Source organism: Dromaius novaehollandiae, chromosome 1, assembly GCF_036370855.1.
Source record: "Dromaius novaehollandiae isolate bDroNov1 chromosome 1, bDroNov1.hap1, whole genome shotgun sequence".
Classification (NCBI taxonomy): Eukaryota; Metazoa; Chordata; class Aves; order Casuariiformes; family Dromaiidae; genus Dromaius; species Dromaius novaehollandiae.
In genome coordinates, this window is record NC_088098.1 from 47,181,702 (window position 1) to 47,201,714 (window position 20,013).

General features: G+C 36.4%; 1 protein-coding gene across 8 annotated transcripts in view; it reads right to left on the reverse strand.

Annotated features, from left to right (window-relative positions):
• NR2C1 (nuclear receptor subfamily 2 group C member 1) overlaps nt 1-20,013 on the reverse strand; it is a 53,722-nt gene that overhangs the window by 18,270 nt on the left and 15,439 nt on the right. For 3 of the 8 annotated variants that reach the window (XM_064510330.1, XM_064510326.1, XM_064510329.1), the window contains 7 exons: nt 16,501-16,576; nt 12,294-12,401; nt 6,963-7,193; nt 3,452-3,533; nt 2,112-2,291; nt 400-547; nt 229-319 (listed from right to left, as the gene is read on the reverse strand). In XM_064510330.1, coding sequence (XP_064366400.1) covers nt 229-319; nt 400-547; nt 2,112-2,291; nt 3,452-3,533; nt 6,963-7,193; nt 12,294-12,401; nt 16,501-16,554 — 894 coding nt within the window. In that variant the 5' untranslated portion in view covers nt 16,555-16,576. The remainder of the gene's footprint in view (nt 1-228; nt 320-399; nt 548-2,111; nt 2,292-3,451; nt 3,534-6,962; nt 7,194-12,293; nt 12,402-16,500; nt 16,577-20,013) is intronic. The other 5 variants (XM_064510345.1, XM_064510354.1, XM_026123164.2 and 2 more) reach the window with 3 other exon arrangements.

A 20,013-nucleotide genomic window follows, 5' to 3' on the forward strand; every position in this document is an offset into this window, starting at 1 on the left:
AAAGACTCCATTTCATGGAGTTTTTAGCATTTTTACTATGCAGGGCTAAAAGCAGTCTTCTGAAGAGAAGGCATCTACAGTACTGGGTCATCTTGTAAAGGAATGTCAATGTTTCAAAAATGAATTTTATCAAAACAGAAAGACAACAAAACAGAACAACCTTCCCTCCATATATGCATAATTACAGCAGTCAACTCTATTTAATATATTAGTCACGTCATCATATACCTTATCTGGAGTCATCAGCACAGTAGGCTCACTTTTTATTCCAGACTGATGAATATTAACAAACATTCCTGATTCCAGCAGACCTGTTGATCTGACACAAACAGCATACAGTTTAATTTTCTGGGGATTTCAGGAAACAGAGATACCTACTTCTGAGTAGAATCTACATACCTTGCTGTTTCATTGTCTGTTACAAAAGTTGGAGTTGCAGCTAACGGACTGCGAAGATCTTTCCGAATGTAGATCTTTTCTGTAGAAGCTGCACAGTTTGAAGATTTTTCTCTTGACACTTCAATAGGTTTCCTCTCACACTGAACAGCTAACGGAACAGTATGCAACTATTAAGTCACATCACAAATTACAGTCTATGAAATAATACTTGTTTTTTCTCTTTACTTATTCTGCAATTTTAATAATGATTCTGAGAATTTACAGAGGGGTTGAAACTTAAAAAAACCCAAACTACCCAATATTTGGGCAAAAAAGCCCCCCACACTTGATTTGTTCTTTATGGAACGATACAGTAGTCAAAGTCTGAGGCCAAACATATAAACTTAATTTTTCAAGTTACAATTAAGTGAGAAACCCCTTTATACCTAAATTTGGATCCCTAACAGAAGGCTTACTGCTTCCCTCTCTCTCTGAATTGCACTAGCCGACACAGTTCATTTATAAAGGACTCACAGTACCCTCTCCCATGCATTTTGGGTCTCGTTTGAACCCACCTAACTTTGTGCACTTCATGAGATTGCTGAGAAAGGGCCAAGACTTCTTCAAGGGAAAAATCACCCCATTGAAGAAGCTACAGTATGAGATGATGCTAAGATTGCTTTCCTCTCCCCACTCCTCTGAGGTATGAGATTTCTTACCTCCAAACAATGCTCTCCTCCACTCACTCTTCCCCCACGGCCCAGAGATCTTTTTTCTGCATTTGTCCCCCTCCCACCTCCAGCAATTTTACTCTACTTGAACGGTCTTCTGTGCAGGGGCAAAGCGTTGCCAGGTGAACAAAGGGGAAAAGGGGAGATCCACTTTCACCCCGTCAGCATTTCCTCCTTTATCTGAATTTGTTTCTGCTCTGCTGGACAACCATTACTTGTTTCCTCTATAAGAGTTGTAAGGAGGGGCATGTCCACGGAGGTTCAAAAGGAGCAGCGAAACAGAGCAGGACAGCACAGAGAAGAGCAAAAGACTGACACTGTGATTGTAGCAACAGCATGGCAGTATCAGTGCTAAAGAAATCTTGTATTGTTTGGTTTTCAGCATATTTAGTATATACTGAATAGTGCATATATATTATTACATAGTATTTAGGAGTTGATACTACCATGGTATCAAAATAACACTACATCCAACATACAGCATTTTAAAAACAAACTTGAAATCTCTAGGAATCTGTGAGGATTCAACTCTAGATCACTATGGATGTCTGCCTTGTGAAAAACTGTCTGTTGAGCTTTGCCAAGAGTGAACAGGAATGGTCAGCAACCTAAGTTGTGCAAAAAGTGACAAGAAGGTAGTAGGATTCAAAATTTTCAGTAGCTTGATTAACACACAGAAATTTTGCACTGCATGTATAAAAACAGAACATGGAGATGTGCTTGACATTTGCTGCCTCGGAACAACAGTTCCTATTTATCACTTTTACCTTGTGCAATGTGCTTACTAAGTTTATCAGACTGTATGTATGACTGAAAGCATTTCTGACTTTTGATCGCACCAAACTTACACAATTCTTTAAAGAAAAAAGATCTAATGATTTAAAAGTATATAATCAATATAACATTCTTTTAATATAAAGCATATCTTTTGCAGCACATACTTTAACATAACTGCTAAAATGATTTCCTTGTACCAGATTTACACTTCTTATTCAGACTTACAATCTTGTTTCATTCCAAATGCAATGCATCTCTGCAGCCTACAGTACTGACATCGATTCCGGTGGTGTTTGTTGATGACACAGTCTTTAGTTCCTCGGCATGAATAAACTAAATTCTTTCGTATACTCCTTTTAAAGAACCCTTTGCATCCCTCACAAGTTACTGCTCCATAGTGACGCCCTAGTTACAGAACAACATAAAATCAAGATATTAGTTTTACACTGCTACTATCTTTTCTAGAGTTTATATTTATTCACGATAAAGTATTTATGATTTTACCCAGAAAAGGAACAATCTTATTTTTTCACAGGTCACAAATTTTAAAATATACCTTGTGGCTATAAAACCACATAACAAACAAGCAAGCCATGTTTCTAGTTTAAAGCACTTATACAGGAAAAATTTTACAAATAGGCAAACAACCAAGCTGCTTATTAATTTCTTGCTGAATTTGTTGACAGCAATGTTAAAAAAGCTCAGAAAACAGGTACTTAAGAATATAGGAGAGACTCTTGATTTATATACATCCTTAGCAATTTTCAGAATTTTTTTCAGAATGTCCCTACAGTCAAGTCTGATTAATGCTCATTACAAATTTAGCTGTAGAAAAGTATCCTTTGAATATAATGGAAACATGGAAACTCCATACATAGCATTTCACAGCAGCAGGTGATCACTTCAAAGCTCTACTTTTGCCTTTCATTTTCCTAATGCGATAATGGTACATCCTTAACTCTTTTAGTAAAACTTTTCATTGAGACAAGTAAACCAAAACAGCTAAGCCATTTTTTCCCAAAAATCAGTTCTTCTGTGCATTTTCTAGTATATAATATGACTATAGAAAAATTACTACAGAAAAAAGTTAAGTTTAAACACTACTTTTCGTAAGTAAATTATTCTGATCCTGCTATACTGCAAAATACACAAGTATTACTAAAAAGCATGAGTTTTGATTAAGGCATACTGGACAATTCCAACAGTTTTAATCGTGTGATTCTAAAAAACAAAAAACAAAAAACAAAAGCCTAAAAAGAAAGATCACTGATAAACATTCAAAATACATACTGCAGAGGCACCAAGGCTTGTCTTTGAACTAAGTAGGGCATATTGCAAAATTAAATCTGAAATATGAACTAATTTAAGGAAAAATATATTTTTAGATTCTTTCCTCAAACTTCTTTATAGATACCTTATTCACATCTGCTGGAAGTTTCAAGAGATTCTAACAGGTTTACTAGATTCTTTTATCACATATATGCATACAAACTGTTATACAGATCAAGAAGAATCTTAAACTGCTTTTATGAAGCTGCACCGCTAAAAAAAAGATAAGTAAATACCTGATGCCTTGTCTCCACATACAACACACAGATCAAACACTTTATTTAGGGCCTGTTCAGTGGAAGAGTTGTCTGTTAAGATCTGAAAAAAAGTACAGGATAATTTCATTTTTCTTTGTCTTAACATCACGAAAGATTAAAATAAACTTCATGCTTATGGTTTTCCTCTAAGATAAGGGTCCAAATCTGCAAAGTATGAGGTTTTCTCAACTACATTTTACAGTCTTCATAGACACAAAGGAGCTATATGCCACTGCATGCCTATTCAGGATGGAAAGAAGTTTTACTCATAATACTTTTTAAGATTTCTTCTATCTAAATACTACTTCTGCAGAACGGACTGATATTTTGACATACATTTAGTATCTGCATACTCTTACCTTTTGTTCAATTTTATGTTTAGAAAAAAACCATATATCCCAAAGAGTTGGTCACAGTACAAAAGAGATTGAAGCATTAAATAGAACAAAAACATCCTTTGCGGAAGCCATTATTTCAACTATCAAGCAGTATATAGTTTGGTGTTCAGTAACTGCTTGATTTTATTACAGTATTTTTGTCTTTCCTCATTAATTTACCTCTAGTACCTGGAAAACTTTGTTAGCACATAATCTTCAATCCACAGCACCTCAGCGTAGGTGCAATAGCCTTCTATTCGATCTTTAAAAATTGAATCACACTGAGACATAAATAAAGCACAGCTAAAATTAAATTTAAAAAAGGAACACATGCATGATCACATAAGTAACAATCAAACATCACCGTGACAATAATGTAAAACAGAAGAGAGCAAATTTTCTTCCCATTAAAAAGTGATACAAATGGACAGTTTTAAGAGTTTCTAGCTTCTACTGTGCCTTAATGGGAAGGCTGACTCCTCCATTCTTGCTTTGTGTATTCACAGTAGGATCACTGATAAAAACAAAGGTATTTCTTACTGAAAGAGGAAGTACCATATCCTCTCTAGAGGAAATTAAAAATCATCTTTTTTGGAACGCTTTGAAAATCATGCAGACTGTGCATATAGAAATGTTTAACAAGCATATTTCTTTCTGGTTAACCTTTATTAACAATACTATCTCACAGATTCATCTGACTTTTTTTTTTTTTAATACTAACATCTTTTAAAAAAATATACTCGATGAGTGAATAGAAAATAAACCTTTCATTCCTTCCTAATTTCCACTACTGCCAATATGTATGTTCAAGACATAATATAAAATAAATAAATTTCCAAGTCCTTCCATACATGAAACCTGCATTGAAACTGGAAGTTTCACATAAGTAAGGACTAGAGAATGTGGCCCATGAGGAGATGATAATCTCAGACTCGGAGAACTCATCAACTGACCTTGAACATGTAGAATAAGAATTGCTGATAAAGATGATGAAGAGCCACTGGAGGTGAAAAAGACAATGGGAGGAAGGGCCTTGCAAAATATGCGAATGGAAAGATAAGATGCAATGAAGGAGAAGGTTTCTGCATAGCAAACGGAAGGGAATTTCAAGTGAAGGCTACAGAATTAAAAAAAAAAGCAAAACTGAAGATGAAAAGTCCATTCAGGACAGAAAAATATGAAAAAGCCCAGGGAACATGCAGTTGAATAACCAACAAATGTTACTCTATTTCAGCACCATTAAGTGGAAAAAACATTCCCTACCAATACATCTGAATTGACAAAAGAACAAACTTACCTAACAGAATACTCTGTTGCCTCTCAAGCTATCCTATTTTGCCCAAATCATACAACTAGAACTGGAGCTTTGAACTGATCATCCAGACTTTCCCTACATCCAAATCTTGCTTTTTTAAATCAGTGTGATACACTTCCCATCTCTTATCTTCGAGGCTGCTGTTGAAAATAATTTTCTACAAGGATTACTAGAAACCACATCCCACTGGTTTATGTTTCTGTTGAGGTTTACATAAGATACAAATGTATGACACTACGACACATGCTGAAATTCCTCTCAATCAGATTGACTTTTGCTTCTGCTTCCATATTCACAGCAATCAGAAATTCAGAATCAGATAGCAAGGTCTTTGCTCCAAGGAATTCTATTTGCAAAGATTTATTAGTTTCGAAAAATATGTAATACACAATACAGAGTTATGCTTCAAGCTTGCACATGTGGGTAGTTAATCAGAGATGCGGACTGGCTCCCAAACAAGTAGAAACTAAAATGATTAGGAGACTTCAGTTTGGAAAAAAGATTACTTGACACAGGATATAACAGAGATTTACAAGAACAAAAGAATCCTTTACTGCTTTTTCTCATAGTGCTAGAGACACCTAATGAAACACTTCTCAGAAGATAAAACAAACTAAAGTAAGTATTCTTTGCACAACATACAATTATTCCACAGAATTTACGAATTTACAACCGTAGGATATTGTGCAGGCCAAAGCATAAATGGTCTATATAAATAACAAAACAGTTAATTAACTAATGAATGGAGGACAGATCCAGAGACAGCTATCAAATGTGATGGTCTCGCTATAAGCTCTGAATCAGGAGGTCACTCTAAGCCACTGACTACTGCAAGTGAAAGAATATGCTCAGAAGGACTACTGTTTACTTGTCCCATTTTCAATACCTTTCCCTATGCATATGTTTGATAATGGACTAAATGGACTGTTAGTATAACAGTCCTTACGGTGTCTGGCCTACCACACTGATCTATTTAACAGCAGCATAAATGTATGTGGATAAATCAGTACGCAATAACGCTACGCTTCAGCTGATGTGCAATAGTGTCCTACTTCACGCAGAACAAGCTCACATCTCTCAAGCTTTCTGTGCATGCTTTCACACTCTTCAAATCAGGGCCGCCACATGCTCTTTAAGTGAGGATGTGGGCCAGAAGATTCAAAAGTCAGAGGGTGAGGGCTAAGGATGCAGCACACACAGCTTGTGTGCAAGTAAGGAGCCCTGGGGGCCTGTCTGGGGAGTTTCAACCCTCACTATCTACAATCCCACATCAGTAAACCCAGAATCTTTAATGTTGCTTTCCCACCCCCACTGTGCAATATACTTCCATACTATACAGTCCCTCTCAGAAACTACCCTTGGAGAATGATTCACATGGTTCAACAGTAGTTACAACAGTATGTGAAAAGGAAAACAAGAAGAAAAAAAATGTTAAGTGATAAAGAAAAGGGAGAAAAAAGCAAGTTTTCAATGATATTTGAAAATAGATGGAGACTCAATGAAGCAGAAATAAGAAGGACTGTCAGTATGGCAGGAGCTGGAAATGACAATAAAAAAAAGTCTTTCTAACCTCATGAGCCAGAGTATAAATTTAAAAAGCAACAAATTTACAAAAAAAGAATTGTTTTCTTCATAATTGCTAAGCATCTGTGCCACATCCTAATGCAAGGAAAAATATACAGTTAAAAAAAAAAAAAAACCCTCAAAAAAAGGAGAACCCAGACAGACATATTTGGAAATAAAACATCTCTTCTTATCCCATTTGAACCAATATTATGAAATAAAGTGGATTATCTACCTGGATGTGTTGTGCAGATATATCAGGGGATGCAAAAAACAGTTGGTTGACACCTGCAGCATCTGGAGTTGCTAGGAAAACTTTTCCTGGAGTGGAATCTTGTCTGGCAAGGATCACCTTGCTTGGGGTAGAGCCATCATGATTTGTTAGGATGAACTGCTTGCCTGCTGAGCTCTGATCAAGTGCTGTAACAATCTGAATCTTCTGGCCCGTCTGCTGATCTGTGACAATCTAATAATACATTTATCTCAAATTGTTATGGTAATTTAAGTTCACTCTTAAGGCCCAATCTGGGCACTGAAGAAAATGGGATTTTTGCCCTTGGCATTTGTGAAGCAGGATCATCTACCCCTCTGTCACACAAGAGTTAAGTAAACTCAGGCAAAACCGTGGATTTTCACTTTATTTTAAATACACTTCAGTCAAGGGTGCTTGAAGTCAAAACCTGAATTCGTATTTGAGTTTTACATGGCCCACGTTTCTACAGCACTGCTGAAACCCCTGACAATTGTAGCATCCAGAATTTGAGGTATGGCTGTAATTCAGCCCTAGGACCTGTAATGTTCTCAGAAATCTTAACTCCCCCAAATTCACCGCATATCGCAAGAGGTGCTCGGCACCTCCTAAATTTGGATGCTTAACCACGAACTTTCTAACACCGCAACTGTACCCTTACTTCCGAGGGAAAAAAATACGCATTAAACAACAAGAAAAGCAATAATCCTGTTTCACCTGTACATACATGTTAGGCTTTAGATTTTTTATATATATATTCCTAAATAAAATAATTTAAACAGTCACTCTCTCCCTGCCATTTTCTGTTCTTTTAATGGAAAACTTAATTTCATAATGTTTCATTTCATAATCAAGAACTGGCCTACATTATTTTTTCCATTTCATCTCTATTTTCAAGCAAAAATAGCTGATTTTTATTACATTTTTGCTCTTCGCCCTTCACTAAACTCCATTTTCTGCTAACTTCGTCAGAAGGTTATAATCCTCAAAGACAACAGTTAAGATTACACCTCTCTTCCATTATAAATCTCACTTCTAATCACTTCCTGCCTTTCTCCATACAAAAGTCTATACCAAAAACTGCCTGGTTAATTCTGAAGACTAAGGAGAAGCATTCTACAAACACTATTTTCTGCAAACTATTTTTGAATTACAAATCAGTAAAACAGGTCCAATTTAAAAGTTTTAATAACCAAACATTAATGTGTCTCTATCTATACCCAACGCTTACACGGTCTTATTACTAATGAAACAATTTATTATGTCTTCATTAGCTTCACGCAAGTAGGGCAGCAATATCATACATATTTTCTAGGTGGAAAACAGGGCATGTAGAAATTCAATGAGGCACAAGTTCACACAAGAAGTCTGTGTTTTATCGGCGGTACTACTGCACCTTCACAAATAGCATATTAGTTTCGCCAAATGTTCAGTGTATTTAGTTTGTTTCAAAAACTTGTGTATAGTTTACATTTGAAAAAGATAAGCAGCAACAGATTTATTAATGAGTATCTAATTTCAGCAGACATAAATCAATACCACCAAATTTCAAATATTCAGCAATTATGAGATTCAAAATACACAAAAGGAATGTATGTCCTTCTGGTGGCCTTTTGCTATTAGTAGTTTTAGGGATCATATTTCCAAATATTTCTCTGCAAAAACAGAATTAAAAACTTACTTAGCCTAGAAGTACAGGTAAGATTATAAAACTCCAGAGGCTAAAGACACAAGGAAAGAATTGTTAATTACTCTGACACTTGGAGAGTAGGGTGGGAGGTGGAACAAAACCCCCATACCAGTTATCAACCTCATTAATACGGGATTTTTCATTCCGTTTTCGGAGATAGCCACATGTCCAGGACTATGAATGACTGCGGCAGTCCCTTGCATCTCCTTCCATTTCCTTTCTGTTGGTTCTATACTCCTTAGAATGCAAACTAAGGCAAACATTTTAATTGCCTTTTTAATTTTCTCCTTTTATTCCATTTTTCCTCATTTTACAAACTTCAGTTCTCTTGTGTCATTTCTGACTATTTTCTAAGTAGCTCCCCTTCCCCCTTCTTTCTGAACACCTCTACTTTATTGGGATTAGGAGAAATCTGCTGCATAAAATCCTCAGCTGGGTGCATACAGGTACAAAAGCAAAACATAGAATATCATGCTGTTTCTTGAATTTCCACAACTGTTCTTTAGAAGATAAACTTACCTAAAATCAGCCTCACTATTGAAATTTGAAAGTGCAATTGTATACATCAAAAACATTTTAAAAAATAATATGGCATATACTTTATCTAGTTAGTTTTATATTACACCTAACTCAAAAAATACTATGTCAAAAATAACCAACATACAACTTTGAGCTAAAGGTGAAAGTATTTTCTGATTATATATGTTAAATTCTGAACATAGCTGAACATTTATACCATGTCTGAAACAATATGCTTTCCTGTAGTAGGCCAGCTCCATATTTTACTTGTAGATAAATACAGCAGGATGATAGGCAGAATAACCATTGCTAATTCATAAAATTCGTTTCATCTCATCTTTAACAAATAGTGTCCCAATTCTTCAAGTGGCTTCCTGGCATTCTAGGGGGCAGCCCAAGTAGATCTTGCTGCATAACATAGTAGAAATCTAGTGAACGACGTTATTCCAACTGTTATCTTGTTATTTTATCCATACAAAGGTCTCTAACCCACACAAATGCCTTCTGCAGCTCTAAAACATTTATTTGGCAGCTGACAGAGTCGCAACAGAAAGCAGTTTAAGCAATTAAGAACAGTCTGTCTGCAGCTGGCCTCTTATGGTCATATACCTGCACAAACTCCACTTAAATCGCAAAGAGACTTTGAAAGTGGAGCTGCCCATCTAAGTATAACAACTTGCAAGACCTAAATGTTCAATAATCAGAGGAAAAAAAAAACCCATCACTCATCTTCTCAAAGAACTCCACCAGGGTTCAACAACAACAACACATTACATTTCCTAATAATCTGAAACTCAATATTGCCATGGGGATCATGTCGTAAAACAAAAATATAGTAACTCAGGATTGCCTTCTTAAAAATACCTTCTCCCCATGTCTTTCATTTAAGCATCTTGATGATAGTGGAAGAGAGTCTTTTTCTTTCATGGCTCTCAAAGTCTTTTTTTAAACGAGTCTTGACTTCTATTTGAACATCATTTCAATAAATTAATTACCTAAATAAGTCAATGTTCCTGTTCTAGAAGAAAAAAAAAAGTTTTTAAACCTATGCAGAATCTACTAGTTTAGAACAGAGCTGGTTTTGAACAGAAATGTCCATTTAGGAACAAACGTGGCAATCATCTTTTATCCTCAAAACCAAAATGCTAAAGTTCCCTAAAACAGGAGACTAGTGAAACATGTTTTGAAGAACATTTTACTGGGCATTTTATATTTCGAGATGTCACATAAAGCAAAAAACATTAACTGAAATTATAAACTCAAAATGAACCAATTTAACATATTCCTTTTGAACATCTTACTGAACTGTATTTCTCCTACAAGCAGTTTATTTTTGACTACAAATTCTGCTTTTTGCAAAATTTTCATTACTAAGTTCTACCTCATATCTAATTTATTATTATTTATAGTGCTGCCATGTTTGTAGAGCCTGTTGCAGGAAGCATCCCGTTCTACTACATGTTGTTCCACGCATATCAAGAGAAAACGCCTGTCCCAAAGAGCTCACTATCCATTTTGAAGAAGGAATCAATGAGTGTGGTGAAAATAGACATAGGACAAACTAGCTGTGAAACATGGGATCTTCCAGCTACCTGAGATGATGAAAAACTGTATAAAGGCCCCCGAAAAATAACAACCCTCAGAAATACAATTCTTCCATGTTCATCAGATTTGCAGTAGCTGTAGTCCCTACCCAAAAACAGTCCTCTCTTCTCCCCCTCACTGGCTGACACACAAGAGTTTAGAAGTCTGCAACTGGCTTTGAACCAACAGAGCTGTCTTGCTGTTCAAAAATAAAGGCTTATGGTTTTAGACAGTGTCCCACATTCAGACCCTGATGCTGAGATTACATTAAATGGCTTACAATATAAGGGGCATTATAGCATACACAGGTTTCGATAGGGAAAAAATGGAAAATGAGACAGCAACTGATTAACATCAACTAGTTATTTAAAGGTACAGCTGTACACAAAGTAAAGGCTGACATAGAAAAGTCAGGGAGGTACCTGAAAGAATAAAGATCTACTGGATAGGTAAGACTGGCATCATGAATAAGAGTACAGGTAGAAAGGTGATAAAACAAAACAAAAGATCATGTATGGGGCAGGGGGCAGTTGTGAACAGTCTTGGAAGGTAGGACAAAGCTTGAATGCAATGCACTGAAGCAGGAAATGCCAGTGAAAAACACTGAAGAGTGAAGCAGCAAAAGGAAAAGCAGCCAAGATTTCGCTAGCAGCTGGCTCACCTGGAGTGTCTCTCTGCACAACAACATCTATCTGAGAACATTTTAAAATTTATTCTGCAGTTGGTATTTTTCTCTAAGAGGAAATTTAAAAACAAAACGCTTGCAGGGACTTGCACTGACTTTTAAGGGATGAAAAGTAAAATCCTATTCCCCAAATTCTCCTCACCTCCGTATACATAAATCTGTGTTGATTACGGTTTAACTATCCACACTGCCAAACTGAAGTCAGGAGGAGATTATTACCTCACTAGGCTACAAAGCAGTACAGTGGGATGTATAACATTAGTTGGGACAGCCAGCAAACAGCAACCTTTAATGCACTTCTTAGACTTTAGCTTGCCAGTACTTTTTATGACTTGTATCAATAATACCAAAAATATAGCTGCTTACTATGATCCCTGCAGCATTCCCTCCCCCTGCAAAGTATAGAAATGTTCCAAGAACTCAGCTGAATTACCAAATCTAAAAACTATTCAGCTTTTAAACAGCAATATTATTATGGTATGGGGAAAAGTCCTTTTCTGTTCCATGTTTCTAATTCTTGTTAATCTTAAAATTCTTAGACAGAAAAGTAGGAAAAGTCTTTTGTTAGCTGGTTTTGGACCCAATTAACATAATTTTTAACTAATGTAGGCAACAGATCCCAAACAAGAGGGAATTCTCCAGGTCTGAAGAGAAGACACAGTGTTGGAATGTTTTCTAGACCTTTTATTCCTGTTTATACAGAAATGGTCTCTGCCATCCAGGACTGAATATTTACATCTCAGAAAATAATATAAAGCAAATAAAAAAAAATATACATGAAAACTGGCAGAAACAAATACTTCATCACTGCTTGTAAAAAATACTGGAGGAAGCATACCTGTATGCGCTGTGGTAAAGAGAGGCCTGAATCTGCAGGGACAATCTGTATTCGTTGTGCTGTCCCATCCATTAGTGTTTGTGTAACAGCTCCCTGGGAATGGGTAATCTAGAAGGAAGAAACAAATACAATAGATTGACAATGGATATACTGCAGTACTACCGTATGGTTTCACCACTTCTGATTTCTCTGCAGAACGCTTTGGGAAGTGTGACACTTTTATTGTATACAGAATGCAAATACTTGCAATCTAATTTAACTGCTTAATTTTGCAGGTTAGAAAATTCTACTAATTTCAATGTTTTAAAGCCATTGTAAAATACCATCCAACATAAAAGTTAGAAACATTTTTGGTAAAACTATTCATTTCTGACAAAATCACACAATCGGATTGAGGATTTTCTGAATTACAACTGCTAATATGTATGAGAGACATACCCCACAGGATACCTTCTATCATAGCTGTGCCACATTTACACTAACATACTTTTACCTTACTAAAAGCGACAAAAGAATTTTTGGTGTGGAAACACAGCATTTGTCCTTTTCTGTTCTGCTAAGCCTTAAACCAGCAAAAACAGAATAACAGAATTCTATACTGGGGAATTATCAAGAAAGAGTAAATTAATGAAATGTGTGAGGTCAGTGAGCAATGTATCTTAAAACAAACAAACTTCTGTGTGAATGCTCTGAGACAGTTTGTGGAAGTGCTTTAAATATTATGAATATTTTTAATTTCTTAACATGCCATAATGCAAAGGTATGCAGTGGAAAGTGTTACTCATTACATTATTTTTCAATAAATGTTAAGAAGCACAACTGCTATTTACACAGGCTTGATCAGTAAGGCGGGACTTACTGTAGTATAAATGAAGTTTGTCTTCACAGAGTATTCAGATACCTTCAGGCTGACATTTTTGATTTAACTTAAAATCCATAGCAACTCCTCCAACTCTTTGCCCCAGAACTTGTTATACAGTTCAAAAAATTCTGTAACATCCTGCAATTCTGTATTAATAATAATTCCCAACATTTACACTATTACGAAAACACTCCTATTCAACTGGGTTTTTTTCTAGGATTAATATACAGAATATATATCTATATCTGCAGTAAGAGTACGGTTTAGTGACTGGTTGAAAGCTTTGCTGTTTCTGCTGGATTAGCTTCCTGATTTTGCTGACCAAACCACCTCGTAGGTTCTTAGTACCAGCATGAAGAAGGAGGCAAGAACACGGCTGGAGCCAAGTATGAGAAGGGGAAGGGGTGGTGGGTAAGACTTCCTCTTAGGGCAGAAACACAAACTCCTATCAGCCTAAACTGATTTCACAACTCCACCCAAAAAGACATTACTTTCAGTACTAATCTCAGCTCCTGTAAATTACTTGCTGCTATCCCTTTAGCTTGGTAGGCAAAACTGGTTGTTTAGTCATTCAGTGCTCTTGACTAGGGCACGGCAGGGTTAAAAAATAGCCCAGCAAAACATGGACAGACGGAGGTTATTCTTAATCTAGATCAAACCTTCAGTGCAGGTGTCCACAATACTGAGATGCATCTAAACAAATGCATGGGTGGGATTAAGCTGCTGGGCGGACTGCTTAAACTGTCAGCAGAATCAAAAGAAATACCTGTTAAACTACTGCCCGAGACGTTTTTGAACACTGCTTTCCAAAAATATAAGATTTTTCATAACTACAAATACTGTCAGTATTCAAACAGTTCATCCAATTCTTTGCTTAAGTAAAGGACAAAGAAGAATCCATTATATAGCAAAATTTAGAGTTTGCAAGAGATACATGCAAGCACAAAAATTCTGCATCAGCCTTTCAAATGATATGGTGATTTACAGGCAGACAGGGTTTTATATGAATTTCTCTTTGCTTCACAAAATTAGCTATATATTCCGGGACTGGTTTACGCTTGGTCCTTTAAAGCGTCACAATCTATGTGCTGCAGAAGGTAAAACTGCTTATCATCATTTCCACAAACTGTCAATTTGACAGCTTTACTTCTATAAAGAACAGAAGTTTTTATTGCAGTTAAAAAAATACTATTGACCAGCATAATTATAGTATTTGTTAAAAATTATATTTTGCATGTATGTGACAGATTCTGTTTAGACAAATAGGCAACTTTCTTCTGTTACTGTAACCTGGCAGGACTGTGGAAACACACAGCCACATACTTAGTGTACAGAACCACAGATTAAAGAAAGATGATTTTGGGGGGCTCTTGACATACAACCTCCCAACCTGAATTAAGGAATGTGATTTTGATGTAGACATTAATTATCAAACACTCAATAAAATATGATTAATAGTTGGCAGATTCATGGCCAAGCTATAAATTATCTTTTTTTTAGTAAGTTTTGCTTTTATGCAAAAAAGATCCAAACTGACAAAAGCACATCTTTGTGAACATCATCATAAAAACATTCATAAGTCTATATTTTAAAATGGTTCATGAGCAAGAATCAACATTATAAAGAAATCAAAACTACATTATAGAACACTTCTGATGATTATTTTACTGAGAGATAGAAGCATCTTCCATTTTTTTTAAGAATGGGAAAAACTGTTTTTTTCCTTCATGTTCCACTTACATAAATCCTTCTTGTAAATTCAGTTAAAGCCATTTCAACATTCAAGGGATTACAAGTGCTAGCGAAAATACTGCTGAAGTTCCATAGAGCTTCAAATACGGTTTCCAAAGCTCACATCTGTTATGAACTTCGCCAAGCAGATTACCAGTTACAAGCTTCAGGTCAGCTATGGGTAGGAACGGCTCCCTATCTACGGAAGCAGCAGACTCCTGCTCCCTGGCCTTCTCCTCTGCCGCCCTTCTTTGGGCTGCCAGCCGCCTCCTGGCACACAGCAGGGCCTTCTCAGACACTACTCGACTCGCTAAGCCAATGGAAAACCTTCCATCTGTTTTGCCCGGGTTAGTTTTCTGCCGATGTGGGAAGCTGAATCAGCTCCTAGAACAATTTAACAACCACTGACACAAGGCAAGTAACAAGAAAAGGACCTTCCCTTTCCAGGGGCAGTGAAACACTGCACCAGCTCACCAGCTCAGCCACATTACAAGACGGAGAAACAACTCTCATGGAGACTAAGAAGCACCATAAAACTCACCATCCCCTTTTCCAGGTGGAACGTGTACTTCAACTAGCTTTGACTAATGCGTTCTTTTGCACAAAACAGAACATGAAATACAGCCATACCTAGACCTCCCCAAGGAATTACGTTACCAAAATAAAACCACACTAGACAACCCTCTGCCCCGTAAAAAGCATGAGGGAGAGCAACGAATATGCCACACATGACATATAATGCTTGTGTCCTTTGAGGTAGCTGCAGCAACTCAGATGCTACAATAATGAAAGACATAAGAATTTATATGTAAGAGGATTAAGACCCCCCAAACACACCTTTCTATTTGAAATCAAGACTGAAAAAAACTAAAATTACTTGAAAAATAACTCTGTGTACCACACCAGACAAGAAACCAAGACTGGATATTCCAAGCTAATAAATATCATTTTTCTACTTCTACCTAATTTCAAGCAGTACTAATTTTAAAGAGACCGCACTATGATGAAATTTTCTAAAGAAGTACATATATGCTTATCCACACTTCCAATCTATTTGTGCATCTCTAGACGTACTCTGACTGCAGTACACACATTCTGTAGAGAGGTTACAGAAAATAAAAACAGAAGTTGGCAAAAACAAGAACTAAATCCTCCCCTGACTTATAACGAACATCAACAAATACTTTACAGTGAGGAGCACTGCAAACTTTTACTTACAAAAACAAACAAAATGACAACAATTGAAGCAATTCCTTTACTGAAAACTCTCTTGACTGCAAGTTCGTAACTAAAAGTGAGCAAAGCAATTATTATCCAACCGGAGAGCTCTCTGGAGACTACTACAGGCCTCAAAAGCACAGCTGAACTAGCCACTCACTAGAACCACTGCGAGATTTTCTCTAGCTTCATTTCTGTAGGATAAACTTTGGCAAGAAAGAATTTGCAGCATAACTTTAAGGTGGACATAGTAAATTCTTCCAGTCTTCCATGGGAGGGTCTTCTGAAGCCTTAAGTATACTAAAAATTATTTTCTCTTGTGGCTTTGTTTTTTATTTATCAGCCTGTACATTTTATTACTCCACGTCTTTTAAATAGGACTCAAAGTTTATGTACCTCTCCCATTTGCTGTTCAATAATTTGATGGGCCAGTTCCTCTATGGTTGCCATGATCTTTAATCACCAGAATTTCCTGTCAAAGAAAGGAGAGAAGATGCTTAACATCTATAGCCTCAACGGTAAAAATATCTTGGGGAAAATATAGTTCACCTAAGTAAACAATCTTCACAGTTGTTTGAAGGTGACATTCCTGAAGAATTTAAAGCTCAATTATGCTCTAAAGGTAATCATTTAGTTTCTATTTGCAAAATTCTTCTCATTTTACGCAGGTAACTCAAGTGGAGATTTCCTATTCTTCCCCACTGCCTTCCCAAAGAGCCACATTACAATAAACTCCACGCGAGAGCCAAAGTGTGTTATTGGCAAGGACATCAGCAGGGATGTAACTAACATCTTAAAAATTGGAACCTAGCCAACAATTTTGTTGCTACATATCAAGAAAAAATCCAACTTCTTCTGAACTCATACTGATTTTATAGTCTTAACAGGAGTGCTTAAAGGTCAATCCTGTAATTAATATAAAGCGTTACCGGGAGGCAAAAACCAGATGTGTGAACAAAAAAAAAACCCCCACAAAAAAACCCACCCGCAAAAAACCCCAAGTTGATTGTTCTGCCATCAACACTGCAGCTATAGTGTTAGGCGTCCAAATCTTCCTAAGAATTTTGTAGGATTTAACAGACACTAATTTAACACAGTATTAAGTATTCAGATCAAGCCTTGTCTGTTTGGATACCTACATTAGGCAGTATGTAAAAGGAACGTAAAACAAGTTATGAAGCACCATAAATACTTAATTTTCTGTTAAAAGCTGTATTAAAAACATTGTAATATCTACTTTTTATATGAGCCAATGATTAAAGGATTTGTCTGTATACTAAATTTACTTTGCTTCAAATACAGTATACTTAGGTTATACAGGCTTCTCATTGCAAAGTCATAAAGATGTTTAACACTGACATACATATTCCTGTATTAACATAAGAACAAATGGTGTCAGTCTAAAAGATTTTTTTACATAGTATGAAAGCTTTATTTTATTTTTTTACAGGCAGCAATGGTATTGTGTAATCAAAAAAAGTTAGAATATTAATGAAAGTAGTTACATATGCAGAAAAGCAGCTAGGTACGTAACAAATACACTCGATTTTTCACCCTTTAATTTTGCTGGAATTTCTGTGAACTATCTCCTACCCTGATGATGACTAAACTTGCCCGATCAATTGTGCAAATAGCAATGTAACTCATTTGAAGCCCATTCTGCTCTTAGAAAGAGAGGTTTTGTTTGACTAAGGTGAGGACTGCAGTCTTTTGAAGTGTGCCTAGTACTACACTAAACTCTGAGTGACGTGCAAGGAAAGACTATAGAAACTGGTGTGTGTGCGTGTGTGCGTGCACACGCACACACAAATGATTCTTACTCTCCCACTAGCATGCTCCACTGTTAGTTTAATTAAGACAAAAGACTACAGACATGCATATAAAACATGAGACTGAAGATCTAACAAATGTTCAGCTTCCTTGCAGAAGCACTTTATTAGTCCACAGCTGCACACAGTGAGGTGGGACACAACCACTACTCACAGATCACTTAGAATCCATCATCTGTCTCGAAAATCTCTCTCTCCTTGTTTTAAAGAAAATAGTAGCAACAAAATAACACACTGTTTATACGCACAGTGCCAGAAATCTGTACTACTTCATTTACAAAAAAGCTCAACTCCCTAAAAACGAATGAGAGAACTATTCAGTTGTAGACACACTTTCAGGTAAGACCAACTCCAGCACTGACAGACATGCACTTCTTGCAAAAAGTTGTTTCTTAAGAAGATGTTACTTCTTTCTGACATTTTGCTATAGCAGAAATATTGTGCATACGACAGTATTTTGCCAAAATGAAGAGTAAACAAGTAAAATTCTGAAATTCAGGTCTGATCTCATAGGATGGTCTCATCTCTGACTCTGCTTTGAGAAGGCATTTGGACTAGAGACTTCCTGAGGTCTCTAGTTGGATCTCTTCCAACCTGAAATGCTCTGCGATTCTTAAATGCACTGTTTTTTTCAGTTACGGGAACACCACGAGTTCCTTGCAATTACAAAAAAACAATATTTTTAAAGCAGTTTCATTTGCAAATTAATTATTCTTCTTTAAATAGCTGAAGAATCTTTTCAATGCTTCCACATAGATCTACTGTATTGATATTTTCAAGAATACAACAAAAGATTATCTCATTTCAAACAGAATTTTTGCTTCACTAAGTGTCTAGTTTGAATGGCTATGCACAAGAGAGTTCATTTTGAATAGTTTAATCCAATTTTATCCACCAATAATGATTACAGGCTTAGTACAAATGAAGAATACACTTTTCCCTATGCCAGCCTGGTCAGATACTACAACCTGCAATCTCTTTTCCATTCTATAATCGCTGTCTCTAGCATCTTCTGTTTTCCAGAAAAAAATCAGATTACATAAACACCACTATTTTTCCACCAGAAAAGCCATGTCTATAATCTTTCCCATAAAAAGGATGGTTTATGACAGTCTCAATTTTAGTCATATTTATCAGCACAGCCTACAGTTACTTTATTCAATACTTTTTTAAACCTTTTAGTGTTTCGGCCTTCAGAATTAGCATGTTCCAACAAAAATACTGAATTCTAGGTATTAGTGCTATAGCTGTCTTGCACTAACTCAGCAACGTATGAAAATGCACAATACAGTACAGGGAAAGGAAAAGCTTAATTTATAGGTTATCTTGTACAGATTTCAGTCAAATACTGAAAATACTAAACTTGGAAAAGCTGGAAAATAACTCTCACAGAAATTGGCACAAACACTAAGAAAAGAAAAAATTCCTACCTATGGTACCCACAGTACTTATGGTACTGCAAAATTATATTTAAAGATTCTCTGTATCTTTAGTATTCTCTGCCATACACATACACTAAATTAACATACAGGCACATGAAAGTTTTTGACACAAACTCACAGAATAAAAGATGGGGAGATCTGGTTTCTCCAGGCCTCCTGGATTACTTTAGTCATGGTATTAACGAGGAGGAAGGGTCTTCTCTTTTTAATACCATGGTCTTATTTATTATCATCTCATCCAAATCCATTCTGCCACCAAAAGGGCTAGCCCCAATCTATTCCTCGGCCTGAGCCTCCGGCCTCTCCCTAGCGCCAGCACTGGCACATCCATGACTTCACAGCCAGCAGTAATGTTTTATTTTTGTCTGTGTTACTTCTCAGCCCAATGACGGCCCTGCGCTTGCTGTAGGACTGTACAATGCGATAGCTGCACCAGCGGCGCAGCAGAACTGTAGGTTCCCCCTTTTCACAGCAGCAATGATTTACAGCAGCTTAAGCCAGGCATGAAACCATGTTTCAAGTCTCTTACATGCTCCCATAGCTCTGTAACTTCTTGCGAGCTGGGCCCTGGAGTTAAGATACACTTTTTTCTTGGATCTTATAGATTAATCTGGTGAGGAATCAAGAAATAGAGGATG